A 17,892-nucleotide genomic window follows, 5' to 3' on the forward strand; every position below is an offset into this window, starting at 1 on the left:
CCTGTGCGAAATGATCTTTCGGCGCCCCACACCATCATTAAAAAAAAAAATGCCCCATAAAAAAAATATAATGCCCCTTTAGTGCCCCCATACAGTATAATAATAATATTTAATATAATATATTACAACCCCTTCAAGGACACAGTATTTTGTCCTCCAATTGTGCCCACAGTATTATGCCATCTGTAGTACCCCCACAGTATAATGTCCGCTCAGTGGCCCCCACACAGTATAGTGCCCCCTGTAGATTTTTCCATACAGCCTCCCTGTAGACAGTGCCATAATTCCCCACCTTTATGTAGATAGTGCCATACAGCCCCCTACCTCCCCCTTGTAGACAGTGTCATACAGTCCCCCACCTCCCCCTTGTAGATCGTGCCATACAGTCCCCGCACCTCCCCTTGTAGACAGTGCCCCCAAACAAAAACAAAAATTGTACTCACCTAGGCCCCGTTCCCATGACGAACTGAGCTGCTCCATGACGGGACCCTGTAGCCTAGTACAGAGTTTCCCAACCTTTTCGGACTCGAGACAGCACTGGAAGAACAAAATTTCCTCAGGGCCCCCCTACCAAAAATTGTTTTGAGAAAGACAGAAAATGGCTAAGAACAAGCACTACACTCGTAGGGTATGTTCACACATGTTTTTTGTAAGGCAAAAAAAATCTGCCTCAAAATTCCTTCAGCAACTGACAGCGTTGTGTGACCTTTTTTTTGTGTTTTTTCTTAAGCTGTTGAAGCGAATGCAAAAGACGCAGGAAAAAAAAAAAGCTCCGAACGGGCGCCGCAGGTATTTTCTGCCTCCTATTAATTTCAATTGGAGGTCAGAGGTGGAAACCACTTGAAGACCATCAGCCCCCCACTCACAGATGCCCCCTTGAAGATAGCGCCCCCCAGCCCCAGCCCCAGCCCCCTGGTAGATAGCGCCCCCCGGTAGATAGCGCCCCCCGGTAGATAGCGCCCCCCGGTAGATAGCGCCCCCCGGTAGATAGCGCCCCCCGGTAGATAGCGCCCCCCGGTAGATAGCGCCCCCCGGTAGATAGCGCCCCCCGGTAGATAGCGCCACACAGCCCCAGCCCCCCGGTAGATAGCGCCACACAGCCCCAGCCCCCCGGTAGATAGCGCCACACAGCCCCAGCCCCCCGGTAGATAGCGCCACACAGCCCCAGCCCCCCGGTAGATAGCGCCACACAGCCCCAGCCCCCCGGTAGATAGCGCCACACAGCCCCAGCCCCCCGGTAGATAGCGCCACACAGCCCCAGCCCCCCGGTAGATAGCGCCACACAGCCCCAGCCCCCCGGTAGATAGCGCCACACAGCCCCAGCCCCCCGGTAGATAGCGCCACACAGCCCCAGCCCCCCGGTAGATAGCGCCACACAGCCCCAGCCCCCCGGTAGATAGCGCCACACAGCCCCAGCCCCCCGGTAGATAGCGCCACACAGCCCCAGCCCCCCGGTAGATAGCGCCACACAGCCCCAGCCCCCCGGTAGATAGCGCCACACAGCCCCAGCCCCCCGGTAGATAGCGCCACACAGCCCCAGCCCCCCGGTAGATAGCGCCACACAGCCCCAGCCCCCCGGTAGATAGCGCCACACAGCCCCAGCCCCCCGGTAGATAGCGCCACACAGCCCCAGCCCCCCGGTAGATAGCGCCACACAGCCCCAGCCCCCCGGTAGATAGCGCCACACAGCCCCAGCCCCCCGGTAGATAGCGCCACACAGCCCCAGCCCCCCGGTAGATAGCGCCACACAGCCCCAGCCCCCCGGTAGATAGCGCCACACAGCCCCAGCCCCCTGGTAGATAGCGCCACACAGCCCCAGCCCCCTGGTAGATAGCGCCACACAGCCCCAGCCCCCTGGTAGATAGCGCCACACAGCCCCAGCCCCCTGGTAGATAGCGCCACACAGCCCCAGCCCCCTGGTAGATAGCGCCACACAGCCCCAGCCCCCTGGTAGATAGCGCCACACAGCCCCAGCCCCCTGGTAGATAGCGCCACACAGCCCCAGCCCCCTGGTAGATAGCGCCACACAGCCCCAGCCCCCTGGTAGATAGCGCCACACAGCCCCAGCCCCCTGGTAGATAGCGCCACACAGCCCCAGCCCCCTGGTAGATAGCGCCACACAGCCCCAGCCCCCTGGTAGATAGCGCCACACAGCCCCAGCCCCCTGGTAGATAGCGCCACACAGCCCCAGCCCCCTGGTAGATAGCGCCACACAGCCCCAGCCCCCTGGTAGATAGCGCCACACAGCCCCAGCCCCCTGGTAGATAGTGCCACACAGCCCCAGCCCCCTGGTAGATAGTGCCACACAGCCCCAGCCCCCTGGTAGATAGTGCCACACAGCCCCCTTGTAGGTAGTGCAAGGACTACGAAATGACCCCGATAGCTGGCGGGCAATAGACATTCAAAAAAAGGACAACTGTGCAGGAGCACACAAAATATCCAGCTTTCCCAGCTATCAAATAAATGTGTGAAAATAAACTAAGATATAACTTTTATTTAGTCTGAGTAAAGGATTAAACCTTTTAGCTAGATTAAATAAAAGTTATATCTTAGTTTATTTCCACACTTTTTTTTGATACCCGGGAAAGCTGGGTATTTTGTGTGTTCCTGCACAGTTGTCCTTTGTAGGTAGTGCCACACAGCCCACAGCCCCCCAGTAGATAGCAACCCCCCCTTCCAGTATAGATAGCGCCACTGTAGCTCCCTGAAGGAGCGGAACCCCCGTGTCGCCGGGGATTCCGCTCCTGGAGCGCTGCTTGATGCCTCTGTCCATATATGGACAGTGACATCAGGGAAAACTCCTGAAGCGGAATCCCCGGTCACAGCGTTGCAGACGCTATGACAGTCGATTCCACTCCAGGAGAAGCACCTGTCGTCTGTGTCCATGACGTCATTGGCTTCTCCTGGAGTGGAATTCCCGGTCAGAGTCTGCAATGCTGTGACCGGGGATTCCGCTTCAGGAGTTTCCCCTGATGTCACTGTCCACATATGGACAGACATCAAGCAGCGCTCCAGGAGCAGAATCCCCGGCCACACGGGGATTCCGCTCCTTCAGGGAGCTACAGTGGCGCTAGTAGACAGCAGAGCAGGGAGATATCTCCCTGCTCTGCTATAGTGCCGTAGCTACCGCTATAGCAGCCGCTGCTAGCGGCGCCACCGCCCTCATGCCCGGTGTCACCGCTAGCCGCCGCTATGGCTGCTACAGCGGTAGCGACGGCCACTAAATGAAGAAGCGCCCGGGTGGAAAGGCGACTGCAGTTAGTGTGTGTATCCCCGCTGGTAGTTGCAACGGCGCGGGGATACAAACACCCGCTGGCGCCCCTCTTGCCGTGTGGCGGCTGGCGCCCTGTGCGACCGCACTGGTCGAACATAGCCAAGGCCGGCCATGCATGCATATACCGTAAAATAAAACAAAGACCAAGAAACAATTACTGAGACCAAGCGATCGGAAGTAAATTATTGCACCAATAAATTTATTCTCTTAAACATCAGAATATATTTCCATCATTACAAACCAAGCAACTACAGCTTTATTAATTCTTTTTACATCCAAGTATGCTAGAAGCTACACACAATTGCATTATACAGATGAAATCTGACCCAAAAAAAGCTGAAAAATCAAAAAATACACAAAAACATTTTTTTCGGTGCCCAAATTTGACATATTGGTGTTAAAAATTAAAAACTTCAGCCAAACTAATCAGGGGTACAAACCAATACACGTTGGTCACAGGCCTGAAATATCTTCCCCAGAAAACCAAGTGGCAACATGACTGAAGAATTGCATGGATAAAAATTGAGCATTGAGCTACAAAACATAAGAAAAAGTACAGAACAGAAAACATTTATTTTAGGCTGTTATATTATAAAACTCTTTGGAAACTTTTTTTTTTGGAAATGCTTGAAAGAAGTTCTAACAGACAGAATTTCAACTCAAACAGGTTGTAAACTGTGAAAAAAAATTACAAAAACGAACATGTATGTCTCAGCAGTTCCAGGTCGGCTGTCTTCTATGATGGATTTTTCAAGGCAGGTACAAAAATTGGGGCCAATTCCTTCCCTTCCCTTCTCTTGGTTGAAACAAATGGTGACTTGAAAATGAGGCATGTATTGACAAGCGGTAATTATCTATATTAAGACATGGCTCACATATCTTCCGAAGATGTTTTTTTTTTTTTTTTCTATAGAAAATGAGTTGTTTAATTGTAGCTGCAAATAAGTAACTGTGGTGCCTTTTGCATAGTCCCAAAAAGTACATAAAACTATATAAGAGATGCAGAATCACTGTACTTACATATGAGAAGCAGCAGACATTATTTATTTCACAAAGGCATTTAAAAGTCAATAATTCTACATTTGAGGGATTGAACAAGTCACAAAGGCAAAAACATAAAACCTCAATTAATGAATGGTGTTCTGATGCTCTACACGGCAGATATAGGTTGCGCAAGTTTTTTTTCTCAAACACTAATGTTTTCATAAGCTTCATGTACAGAAAACAAAAGAAATATATGGGGTGGGGGGGGGGAGAAACATAAGCGAAAAACTAAAATAAAAGAGGCAGCATGAGGCAGACAAGTGTAACCGCCATCTCATTCACTTCACAAGCACCCGATCCAATGGGAAAACCAATTAACAGGTGAATAAAGAAACTTTATATAACGTTTGTGATTTATCTACAAGCCCTGAGCTTTTTCCCCTATGTACTTGCTGTAGGTGAAAAAAGGCAAAAATGCAAGAATAGTTGTATCTTGCTAGGTAAGTGCTTTGTGCAACAACGTCCTTATACATATATATATATTTACCATAAAGTCTTCTCTTTAGCTGAAAGAACAACATTATCCAGTTGCTCCTTCAAATTCCAGTGGGTTACAGAACCATTAACCCAAATCCCAAGTTCCAGTCATCTTGTAATGGTTAGGTAGCTAATATAGCCTTAGTTTCCATTGCATCTGTCCAAAGCAATCTCACCACAACGTCCTGAAATGTGTGAGAAGCTTTCTTTTATCTTTAATGTTCATAAAAGTGGTGTCATCTGGGTGACACTGTTGGAGTGGAAAAAGCTCCAGAGTTCCGAGGATGAAAAGGAATACCAGGGGAAGATGGTGACAGCTTTTTGGGGCTGCATAGGTCACCATTATGTAGCTTCCAGAGAAGTTCTTCATTCTCCATGGAGAGACGTTTGTTCGCTTTGGATTCTTTCTCCAGAGATTTCTGCAAAACTTCTTGCTCTGTGGACAGCTGCCTACGATAGAAAAAGGTGTATTAGAATAATAAATATTATGTAATGATAGAAGCAAATACATGACCAGTTTCTTTGTGCCATCCACTTAAAGAGGACCTGTCACCTCTCCTGACAGGTCTGTTTTAGTAAAAACTTGTATTCCCCATGAAATAATTATGGGGCATCATTACTTAGAACTCTACATTGTGCCGTTCTTCTGTTATTACTCATAGAAATGTATAAATAGATTGACAACTGGGTGTTAACAGTTGGGGGTTTGTCCCTACACAGACTGACATTGTCCAATCAGTGCAGACAGTGAGAGTGCGTAGGTAGACGCCCTTTTGGGAATGGTAACACCCAGTTGTCAATTTATTCATACATTTCTAGGAGGATTAACAGAGGAACGGCACAACACAGAGTTTTAAAGGGAAGGTGTCATGAATTTTTTTTTTATAATATTGCTTTTAGTGTGATCTTAAAATACATTTTATTTATTTGTATGTTCTACTTTTTACTCTCTTTCTTCTCTATGGGGGCTGCCATTTTTATTTTCATCTCTGTATGTGTCGATTAACGACACATACAGAGATGGAATACGGCAGATACATCCCCATAGAGAACGCAAACGGGAGCCGTTCCATTCACTACAGTGTACGCTGTCTGTGGGAACAGCGCATGCGCCGCTTCCACACATACCAAAACGAAGCTAGTTAGCAGAGCGAAATCCGGCGCCATTTTCATGTGGACTGGAAGCTGCTGCCGGACAGTCAGATGATGACGACTTCCGGCCATATGTTCAAGGAAGCGAAGGCGCAAGGAATAGGAGCGGAGGCGGCAGCGGTGGTAGGAGCAGGTAATTTATGTTCGTGTATGTGATGTGTGTATTATGTTCATGTATGTTAGTGTTATACTGTCTGCTTAGCACTGTATCTAATCCTACTACACTGCATTCGCTCAGAAAACGGCAGCACACAATGTAGGAGGTTTGACAATTCAACCCCCTCCTTCTCCTGCCACTAGCCAGAATAAGGGAGGGGGGATTGTGTGAGGACACTAGAGCGAGTGTGTCTACCCCAAATTTGCAGCATAAAGCAATGAGGTTGCTTTACCACATTGACCATGCTGCAATTTTGGGAACCGCTCCCTCTGGTGACCAGCACATGGAAATGTTATAAATTAGAATCTAATTTATAATATTTCCTGACTTGTGAAAAAATTAAAAAAAATTAAAAACCATGTGTAATCACTCAAATAATGATTGATAATAATGATTGATAAAAAAAAAAAAAATTCTAGCGACACATTCCCTTTAATAAAATATGTACCAGAAATTGTATTTTTTTGAGGATACAAGTATTTACTAAAATAGACATGTCAGGAGAGGTGATGGGTCCTCTAACTTATATTTAGCTTTTGGTACCATAACTTGTGTCACTCAAAAGTTATAAGATTTATTGAGTGTGGCTTTGGGAGAGAGTTATTCTATGATGGAATAAAAGTATAGCTTGCTGAAATATGTGGAAAAACAAAACAAACTAGATTTTACAAAGAAAGCAGATGAATGATTGTAAGACAAATAACCCATTCGAAGCGAAGCTTACCTTGAGAGGGCTACGTGGTTTGCCATACGAGCTTTAAGATCTTCATTTTCTTGTTGGCATTTGTTCAATCTTTCCACCAGGATTGTGTTGGTCTCGACCTTGAAAAAAACAAAAACAAAATGATCATACTCGTGGAAGGCTGAGGCATTTTCATATGAATGAGCAGGTAATGAAGAATTGGCCTCTCTGAATGTCTCATTACACAACATCAATATTCATTTAGTGACATTTGTTTGCACAGTTTCCAGATCTTTGTGCGGGAAAGCAAAGTGAAAAAGAAAAACAATTAAGTAAATGTCCTTGGTCAGCTGAAGTATAATTGTATGTACATAAGCCTGAGGTACATTCAACGTCCATATTATTGAAAAGCAAGTCTTTAGCTTCATAGTAACATTTCCTATATCGAGAAAGCAACGTCATATGAAGTAAAAAAGGGACTAGGATTGTAACACTCTGCACTGAAGGCCAGAGAGCACCTTACACCTATACATTTGAGACCTCTGAGCACAATATGTGGATATCGCGCATATGTGGAATGTGATGAAGGGCGTGTTATGTGGTAGGTTTATCTTAAAGCAATAATATAGTAAGCTCCTTGAAAACAGGTTTGCCTTTTCCGCCTAAATAAATGATCAACTCGACATACACTACCGTTCAAAAGTTTGGGGTCACCCAGACAATTTTGTGTTTTCCTTGAAAACTCACACTTATATTTATCAAATGAGTTGCAAAATGACTAGAAAATATAGTCAAGACATTGACAAGGTTAGAAATAATGATTTTTATTTGAAATAATAATTTTCTCCTTCAAACTTTGCTTTCGTCAAAGAAGTCTCCATTTGCAGCAATTACAGCATTGCAGGCCTCTGGCATTCTAGCTGTTAATTTGCTGAGGTAATCGGGAGAAATTTCACCCCATGCTTTCAGAAGCCCCTCCCACAAGTTGTGTTCTTGCGTACCATGCGGTCAAGCTGCTCCCACAACAGCTCTATGGGGTTGAGATCTGGTGACTGCGCTGGCCACTCCATTACAGATAGAATACCAGCTGACTGCTTCTTCCCTAAATATTTCTTGCATAATTTGGAGGTGTGCTTTGGGTCATTGTCCTGTTGTAGGATGAAATTGGCTCCAATCAAGCGCTGTCCACAGGGTATGGCATGGCGTTGCAAAAATGGAGTGATAGCCTTCCTTATTCAAAATCCCTTTTACCTTGTACAAATCTCCCATTTTACCAGCACCAAAGCAACCCCAGACCATCACATTACCTCCACCATGCTTGACAGATGGCGTCAGGCACTCTTCCAGCATCTTTTCAGTTGTTCTGCGTCTCACAAATGTTCCTCTGTGTGATCCAAACACCTCAAACTTCGATTCGTCTGTCCAGAACACTTTTTTCCAATCTTCCTCTGTCCAATGTCTGTGTGCTTTTGCCCATATTAATCTTTTCCTTTTATTAGCCAGTCTCAGATATGGCTTTTTCTTTGCCACTCTGCCCTGAAGGCCAGCATCCCAGAGTCGCCTCTTCACTATAGATGTTGACACTGGCGTTTTGCGGGTACTATTTAATGAAGCTGCCAGTTGAGGACCTGTGAGGCGTCTATTTCCCAAACTAGGGACTCTAATGTACTTGTCTTGTTGCTCAGTTGTGCAGCGGGGCCTCCCACTTCTCTTTCTACTCTTGTTAGAGCCTATTTGTGCTGTCCTCTGAAGGGAGTAGTACACACCGTTGTAGGTAATCTTCAGTTTCTTGGCAATTTCTCGCATGGAATAGCCTTCATTTCTAAGAACAAGATTAGACTGTCGAGTTTCACATGAAAGCTCTCTTTTTCTAGCCATTTTGAGAGTTTAATCGAACCCACAAATGTAATGCTCCAGATTCTCAACTAGCTCAAAGGAAGGTCAGTTTTATAGCTCCTCTAAACAGCAAAACTGTTTACAGCGGTGCTAACATAATTGCACAAGGGTTTTCTAATCATCCATTAGCCTTCTAACACAGTTAGCAAACACAATGTACCATTAGAACACTGATGGTTGCTGGAAATGGGCCTCTATACACCTATGTAGATATTGCATTAAAAACCAGACATTTGCAGCTAGAATAGTCATTTAGCACATTAACAATGTATAGAGTGTATTTCTGATTAATTTATGTTATCTTCATTGAAAAAAAAACTTTCTTTCAAAAATAAGGAAATTTCTAAGTGACCCCAAAATTTTGAACGGTAGTGTATAATATTTCCATAATAATTCAGATACCTCTAAAAAAATATATATATAGAAATATTCACATATTGTATACGGACAAGCATTAGAAAAGAATATGCCGAAGGGGCAACATTGCTTACAAATATTACTAGGTGTATATATGCCAATTCACTAAACAGTCGACCATTAGATATCCCTTCTCACGAAATGTTAACATTCAAGAGCAGGAAACGATTTTCATTAACTTGCAGTGCTCTATGAAAGGAGGCAATAAATAAAAGAAGGACTTGTCCGATCAAGTGGTAAATTCAATACAGATCACACAGCTTAGGGGAATAAAAAACCTCCATAATCTTAAAAATCGTTGTCCAAGGTTAGAAAAAATGGCCAACATTGTTTTCCAAAAAACAGCGCCTCTTGTCCTTGGGCTGTGCCTGGCATTGCGGCTCATCTCCATTCAAGTTATTGGGCGTAGTCGCAATAGCAGGCACAGCACATGGACAAGAGTGGTGCTGTTAGAGAAATGAATCTGCTTTTTTTTTTCTTCTGTAATTCTGGACTAACCTTTTAAGCAGAAGGCCCCTAAACAGGTCTAAAAACCTGCCTATTGTCAATGCGGAACCTGAGGTAGCCAGTCTAGATGCAAACTGTATTAAAGCTCCAATAACCTGAACAGCACCATTTCTACAATAGGACTGCAATCCTTTTCATGTACAAATTGTGCTATCCTGATATTTATAAGGACCAGCAGCACCTTCTAGAACAGTGGTCCCCAACCTTTTATACCTTGTGAGCTACATTCAATGTTGAGTGATGGTCGGGAGCCACATTTAAGTAAAAATTGTTAACATAATAAACGCAGAGAAACACGAAATCATGAAATTTCAATTTGCAGGTAAATATTCAGTTTGAAATTTAACACACTGGTATTCACCAGTCAATATTGACATTTTTCTGGGCATAGGATATGTCTGTAATATTGTTAATGTGGATGTCATTGTGGCAAGAGCATATGGTTAGAATTTAGGGTTACTATGGCGAGCCGCAGAGCAGGGGGTTGCGAGCCACATGTGGCGCCCGAGTCACTCGTTGGGGACCACTGTTATAGGAAGTATTAATAAAGGAAGCCCTGGAAGAGAGTCATAGATTTCCTGTTCTGATTTTTTTTTTATCCAACTGGCCTTATAGAAACCACATAAAAGTACATACCAGCTTCTCGATCTGCATTAGCTTTTTGTCTTGTTGATGTAATTTCTCATTCTTAATCTCTAATACTGCTTTTAGGCTCTCCAGCTCTTGCTCAAGATACATCACCTGAGGGTTCTTCTACAAAGAAAGAAAGGGTAACCCGTTACTATATCTGATGGCCTACAGGAGGATAGAATTCAGAATCTATGGCTTTAAATTCAGATTGTATTGTGAAAACACTAATCGTTCTGCAGTAGTAATTCATCTTCTCATGTGTCTTGCTGCAGCCATCGAAGCTCTACAAAGACATGATCTCATCCAGATGCAACATATAAAAGATTATTATAGCAAAGCTCACAGAACTTCAGCTACTGTGGTCTGCACATATTCAACTGAACTCAACCTGGCTGTAAATTTACATTCAATGATACCCGAGGGAGACCTTACCACAAAACTAGAAGCATTTTAAGGAAGCAAAATATTTCTAATATACTAAATATATGCTAAAGGCATTAAGATTAGGAAAATCTGTTCTTTAAAAAGACAACACTCACACAGTACTTCTAATATTGCGTATAGGGTTCTTTTGAACAAAAATGTCTCCGCTTCCAAGGAGAGTCCTTCTGACTCGGTAAGGGGAGCATGATGCCCCTTCACTTCTGTGTGGCAATACCATAAAAAAGTACTCAATTGGTACTACAGCCCACTGGTCACAGCTACCCTTACCCAGCTGGCACTTCATGTGGTCACATGGACACTGTATGATCTAAACCATCATATGGAAAAGATCATATGGAAAAGATCATACAGCGTTTGAACAGCCCCCCCCCCCCTCCCTCCAAAAAAAACAACAACAAAAAAACAAATTAATGAAAGTTGGATGAACACAAAGAACAATAGTAGATAAGACCGACATTTAGCCCAGGCAAAACATGAGGGAGTGTGCATTGCCTACTTTCACACCACTGACATAGCGGACCTGTGTGACCTTCTCTTTGGATAATTTTCTTTTTTCTTCCTCAGCTTTTAGCTTCTCCTTCAGAGATTCATTTTCTTGTCTTAGCTCTTCGATTTTTTTCTATAGATCGAAAAAACACAAAAACAAACAAATAAGCATCAGGTGAAAAGGGAAAAACTAGTAGATACAGTGTAGAAAACCAACCTCTAGCTCTGCCTGCTTTTCTTTAAATGAGTCTTCTAGTGCCTTATTTTCACTCTCTCGACTGTCTTTCAGTTCTAGAGGTGAAGAACATATAATCTGCTTTATCAATAACCCATAATAGAGATGGTCATACTGCAAACCATAAAAATGACATTTTACTTATCTAGTTGACTGCAGATAAGAGAATTCAAACCTTTATGGTTGACAAACAAATGTTATTCTGCATGTGTGACAGGTGCTTGACCAGAAAAAAAAAAAATAAGTCCTCTCCTCAATCTACTTGGTTAAAGGGAACCTGTCACCAGCATTTCACCTATTAAACCAGCAATACCAGGTGGTAGTGGGTGAAAAATAATTTCTATATAACCTATAATTGTCTTCTTAGTCGGCTCTGAAGCTTTACTATTCAGATTTTTAGTGTTCCCACACTGTATGCAAATGAGCAGAAAAGAGTCAGATCTTCGTTTGAAAAGAGTCAAATCTTCGTTTGAAAAGAGTCAAATCTTCGTTTGAAAAGAGTCAAATCTTCGTTTGAAAAGAGTCAAATCTTCGTTTGAAAAGAGTCAAATCTTCGTTTGAAAAGAGTCAAATCTTCGTTTGAAAAGAGTCAAATCTTCGTTTGAAAAGAGTCAAATCTTCGTTTGAAAAGAGTCAAATCTTCGTTTGAAAAGAGTCAAATCTTCGTTTGAAAAGAGTCAAATCTTCGTTTGAAAAGAGTCAAATCTTCGTTTGAAAAGAGTCAAATCTTCGTTTGAAAAGAGTCAAATCTTCGTTTGAAAAGAGTCAAATCTTCGTTTGAAAAGAGTCAAATCTTCGTTTGAAAAGAGTCAAATCTTCGTTTGAAAAGAGTCAAATCTTCGTTTGAAAAGAGTCAAATCTTCGTTTGAAAAGAGTCAAATCTTCGTTTGAAAAGAGTCAAATCTTCGTTTGAAAAGAGTCAAATCTTCGTTTGAAAAGAGTCAAATCTTCGTTTGAAAAGAGTCAAATCTTCGTTTGAAAAGAGTCAAATCTTCGTTTGAAAAGAGTCAAATCTTCGTTTGAAAAGAGTCAAATCTTCGTTTGAAAAGAGTCAAATCTTCGTTTGAAAAGAGTCAAATCTTCGTTTGAAAAGAGTCAAATCTTCGTTTGAAAAGAGTCAAATCTTCGTTTGAAAAGAGTCAAATCTTCGTTTGAAAAGAGTCAAATCTTCGTTTGAAAAGAGTCAAATCTTCGTTTGAAAAGAGTCAAATCTTCATTCCTCAAGTCTTTCCGAGTTTACCCCGCCTCCTTAATTTTGATTGGCAGCTCCTCGCCTTCCCCCACCATACAAAATCCTGTGCTTGTGCATTGATGTCCTCTTCTGGGGTGTGCGCACAAAGGGACACGGGATTATTACGATAAAAGGCGCAAAATGTTTGCTGACCGTTATTTACAGTCGGAGGAGGAGTTTAGGAGCGGGGATAACGGCAATGAACTTTTGATAGCAGCGGCCAGTGAGGGATAAGTAAAGTTCAATAGGTGAAATGCTGGTGACAGGTTCCCTTTAAGTCCAAATTAAACTTAGTCTCTGGCGGTTGCTATCCCGGCAAGTCTCAGTGATTTGCTTTTTATACAGAGTATAATATCCTATATACAAGGCCAATAAAATATAACAAAGGCTCTATACACCCAGTCCATTGTGGTTGATTGAGGTCTTGGCGAAAACCCAGTTAAAGCTTTTATTGTCACACAAATTAATATTTTTTTGCCCACTAAACTTTAGTAATAAATCAAGCACAGAAGAAAAGATTTCAGAAGAACATACTGTATGAAGAGAACAGCAGTTTTGGACTAGATGACAATATTTTAATTAGTAATCATATAAAAAGTATATGAGGAAATCAATGGTAATACAGAAGAGATGTCCCCTATTTAGTTCTTACACTGGTGTTTAAACCGTTAAAAACAACTAATTTTCTAGACGAGAGCCGTCTTTCTGTGAAGATCCTGTTTTTAGCATACTGTATATTTTAAATAGATTGGGATATATACTTCTAAGGAGATTACAGGCTTTTACGACGTGGTTTCCATTTAAAACGGATACTGCAACCCATTGCCAGATCAGTCGTACGATGGATACCAACATTGCTTGACAGACCCTATTGACTTCTAAAGGGATCCGTCGGGTGCCAACAAGACGTCCATAGTATCAAAAATTACAGCTACGTGCAAATCTAACTAAAATCGGTGACAGCTGCCAATGCAGATGTGAACAGACCCAGATGAGGCTTTTCTTATAGACTTATTTTTTGTACAGGTCTGACAATATTTTATGCGTTGAAAAATGATTATACCCGTGAATGATTTTTCATATTGTTCTTTTATGGTTTTTATCTCCTCAGAACGACTAGTCTCAGCTGCCTGCCTGTAATCTTCATGAGTGGAGTTGAGGTCATCAACCTAAAAGAAATTATAACAGTTTTAGTGGCTGTAACAAGTAATAGGATTTACAGACAAATATAAGGTTCCCAAAGAACACATGGGGTCAGTGGACTTCAAATCCTGTATCATATACTAGGACGTTGCTATAGATTATAATAATAATAAAGTGTCAAAATACATGACCTCCCACACATACAGGATAGAAATTTCTTATCTTAAGCACAAACGAACTATTCCAGTTCATACACTTGTGTAGCCTTTCATTAAGATTTAAGCTAAAGACGTCATTACATCAGATGCAGGAAAACAGGAAGAGTGCTGCCGATAACTTAAAATGGTAGACAATAGAAAAAACAGTCAACCAAACAATTGTAGTTTTGGCATCTACTTTTTGTGGAGCCTGAGTTAAAGGGGGTTTTACACTGGCAGATTATCGTGCAGACGAGAGTTCATAGAACGCTCGTTGCCGATAATTGCCCTGTGTAAAAAGGGCAACGATCAAAAGATGAACGAGCACACGCTCTATCATCTGCTGTTCGTATCGCTTTAAAAAAGTAAAATATTATCGTTAGCACATATCCCTGTGTAAACAGGGAGACGCGCTGCCGACAGGATAATAATGTATGGGGACGAGCGATCGTAGTAACGACCGCTCGTCCTCATCCATAGCTCCGTGTGACAGGAGCAAACGAGCACCGATCAACGATGTCTCATTAATCGGCGCTCGCTGCACCGACCGAATATCGGCTAGTGTAAAAGGCCCATAAGGTGGTCTACCAGGGGATCAGGGACAGTCACATGTGACCTATGAAGGATGCTGCTCCAAATTTGTCTCAGAACCTTCTGATAAAAGGACATATTTCTCCAAAATAGTGATAACAGCCAGTGTTATTTATTGAACTTGCTCTACATCCATTACTTCAATTATTCTCAAACTGCTACTATGTATGATCATATGTGATGCCCACACCGGGCAACATCACTGGTCAAAATTCACGTCTCTATGTGATTTACCGATTCAGCTAAACAAGGATGAGCCACACTAAAACACAAACCTAAGAGGAGGGAGTTTACTTGTGTATTCAAGCAAGAGAACGGCATGGTGGTCTAAATCAAGATCAACTTACTGATCCTCGCTCAGAGATCTGTCAGTAGATTATAGACGACTACTTGGCCACCATCGACTTAAACACATTAGTTGTTTTCTATTAAGCTGTGTTGCTATAAAATTAATGGAGATTTATACACCGTAATTTGAGAACATTTTATAGAACACAACATCAACAGAATGATGAAGTCAAAAAGATAGCTCTCGACAGCGAAAGCAACATTTACCTTTTCCTGAAGTTCAATCTTGTATTTCTCGGCTTCCTCAATGAAGATAGTCTGAAGTTTCTCACATTCGCCAGTGTAAAACTGCTTGAGTTTCTCCTCCAGGTCAGTCAGCTCCGCAAAGTGTTCATCCTTCACCTTCTGCAGAATGCCTTCATAAGCGATTAGCAAGTCATTCTTCTCTTTCTCCAACTTGTCACATGTGCCGGATGCAGAAACTGCAATAGATGAAAAATATGAGAGGAGAGACCACTTCACGTCTTCTATTTTAGCTTAATTTCATTTTGGTTCTGGGCTTTCAAACGTGAACCGGATACCTAAAAGGGTTGGAATAATGACATTAACAGTTGTATATAGTAAAAGGGATTCTCCATTTCTAAATTAGAATCACTAACACAACATTTGCCAGTCTTATTCCATGTTACATTAATAAAATTGTGCTAAAAGCAATTAAAGGGTTATTCCCATCTAATAATGTAATGGAATCGCACTGATATGCCATAACATTACGATTGATGAGGGGGGGGTACCCACCAATCACGAGAATGAAGTGACCAGGGTTCCTTCTGGCTTTTTCCCTGCACGTTGCCGTTTATTCATTCTGAGGTTTGGACTAGAGATTGTGGATGGCTGAAATGGCCAATTTAGATAAGGATTTAGGTACACTGTCAACACCTTTTTGTGACACAAACAAGCATGACAAACGCAAACTTAAGATAGATATCCGCGGAAAAGCAGTTTTGGATTTTTTTGCACTTGTCGTCGGGTGCAGTCCTGTAAAGACATCCATGCCATATGACAAGTCTGAATCCCCTCAATAAAAGTCCAGACCAAGTCACAGACCGATTGGTGGTTTGTCGTTTCAATTCATGGAATTGTTCAAAACGACGACCTTCACAAACCACAAACGACAAGTAATTCAGAAAACGGCTGTCAGAAATCCCTAAAGTATGGTCAGCTTAAGTGACGGCCATCCCTTAGAATTGTGGGAAGAACTATTTAACGTGAGTGACAATGGCAAGATCATATTTTACTAGTTCAATGTAAATATTACAGTAACGGGTAATAGAACTGTTTGTAATGGGTTGTATCATGTTTGCTCAGCTTTATCAGTTTATGGATAAACCCTTAGGCAGTGATGAAGAAGAGTGGAATTCTGTTTCCATAATAACTCGTTTTCTGTAACCTATACCACTATACACGCCACACAAGTGTTTTCATAGTAGTGCTCATCCCATCCCAGAAGGAATCTGAAAAATGTGAGGCTACACAAGCATCAGAACCTTTATTAAAAAGTATAAACCACAAGTGCAACAACATAGCACACGCTAGGTAAATACAAGACCAAAGACCAGTTGTACAGCACAAACCCTACTGCAAAGATCGGGAAGGTTGACACAGGAACAGTAAGGGTATGTTCACACGCCCTATTTACGGATGTAAGTCATGCATTTTACGCCTCGAATTACGGCCGAAAAAACAGCTCCAAAAATCTGCCCATTGCACAGAACACCGTAAGACCCATTGAATTCATACAGGCTTTTTTTTTACGCGCCGCTGTCAAAAGACAGCGCGTAAAAAGACGCCCGCCTCAAAGAAGTGCAGGACACTTCTTGGGACGTAATTGGAGCAGTTTTTCATGGACTCCAATGAAAACCAGCTCCAATTACGTCCGTAAAAGACACCGCGAAAAACGCGTGCACTTGTCAAAACGTCTGAAATTCAGGAGCTGTTTTCGCCTGAAACCAGCTCCGTAATTTCAGACGTAAATGGCGTTGCCGTGTGAACATACCCTTACAGTCAGTCAATCTTCTGCAAAAGACATCCAGAAAAATTAATCATGCTTCTCAAATTTTATCAGACATTTTTAGGAGCATGGTTTTGCCTGATTGGGGAAATCTGGCATTTCTCTTGTAAGAACTTGTCTGACAGTCAGAATAAATAGATTGGATGGAATGTGCAAAGGCTATTTGAGTGTGAAGAGGTTACTCATGACGTAACGGATTAGTGGTGAAAGTGCATAGAGCTATACACATCAGAGTACCCTGGACTAATTTTACACTTGCATTAACCAAACTAAACATTGTAGAATTCTGAAATATAAATCATACACAAAAAAAAAAAAAATGTACAACTTTGTAGGATAGGAACAAACTGCTTTATTCACACCTGCACTACACAGTTCCATTGGGGTTTCGGTCAAGCTTCTCAGTGTGTTTGATGGCAAAAATAGCACAAGTGAAACCATGACACTGGTGTTAACAGTATGAATAGGGGCTATTAGCCTGTTTACAGCGTAGCCCCTCATGGTAACACGGCGCCCCCCCCCCCCCCCTTTTTCCTCCTGTTTTCCTTCAGTTCCTTTTATGGTCATTAATTAAAGGTCATTTGGTTTAACCCTCTTTTTCCCCCATTTTTATTTGGTACTTACCTGTATGAGGTCAGGTTCAGGTCAGTGGTGCCCCACCCACTTGGTCTTGGCACGCACAGATTCTGTAAAATTCCTATGTGGCAGGAAAATCTGGTGTTTTCATTGGTTCCCTTTGGTAAAAAGGCGGGAATTTTGAATATATATTCCCAGGTTTTGGAGTGGTCTGCTGCCCGTCCGAGTTGGATGAAGAGGAACATCATCGCCCCGCCCCCCCTCCCTTTTATTGTCGCGGTATCTTGTTAGTGGGGGGTTAGTCGCCTAGTTTATTGGTTTTTAATATTTATTAAAATATTTGGTATTTATTACAAGTTTAATATTTATTTATTCTATTTATTATGTAACCCCT

At 42.4% G+C, this 17,892-nt stretch overlaps 1 protein-coding gene across 7 annotated transcripts in view; it reads right to left on the bottom strand.

Annotated features, from left to right (window-relative positions):
• Positions 1-3,452: 3,452 nt before the first annotated feature.
• Positions 3,453-17,892, bottom strand: part of MTUS1 (microtubule associated scaffold protein 1) — a 193,253-nt gene continuing 178,813 nt past the window's right edge. For 2 of the 7 annotated variants that reach the window (XM_075860138.1, XM_075860134.1), the window contains 7 exons: positions 15,119-15,333; positions 13,696-13,801; positions 11,384-11,457; positions 11,177-11,299; positions 10,243-10,359; positions 6,829-6,926; positions 3,453-5,245 (listed from right to left, as the gene is read on the bottom strand). In XM_075860138.1, the coding sequence (XP_075716253.1) occupies positions 5,032-5,245; positions 6,829-6,926; positions 10,243-10,359; positions 11,177-11,299; positions 11,384-11,457; positions 13,696-13,801; positions 15,119-15,333 (947 nt within the window). In that variant the 3' untranslated portion in view covers positions 3,453-5,031. Of the gene's footprint in view, positions 5,246-6,828; positions 6,927-10,242; positions 10,360-11,176; positions 11,300-11,383; positions 11,458-13,695; positions 13,802-15,118; positions 15,334-17,892 lie in introns of those variants that run through there. The other 5 variants (XM_075860135.1, XM_075860139.1, XM_075860137.1 and 2 more) reach the window with 4 other exon arrangements.

Source organism: Rhinoderma darwinii, chromosome 1, assembly GCF_050947455.1.
Source record: "Rhinoderma darwinii isolate aRhiDar2 chromosome 1, aRhiDar2.hap1, whole genome shotgun sequence".
NCBI classification, from domain to species: Eukaryota; Metazoa; Chordata; class Amphibia; order Anura; family Rhinodermatidae; genus Rhinoderma; species Rhinoderma darwinii.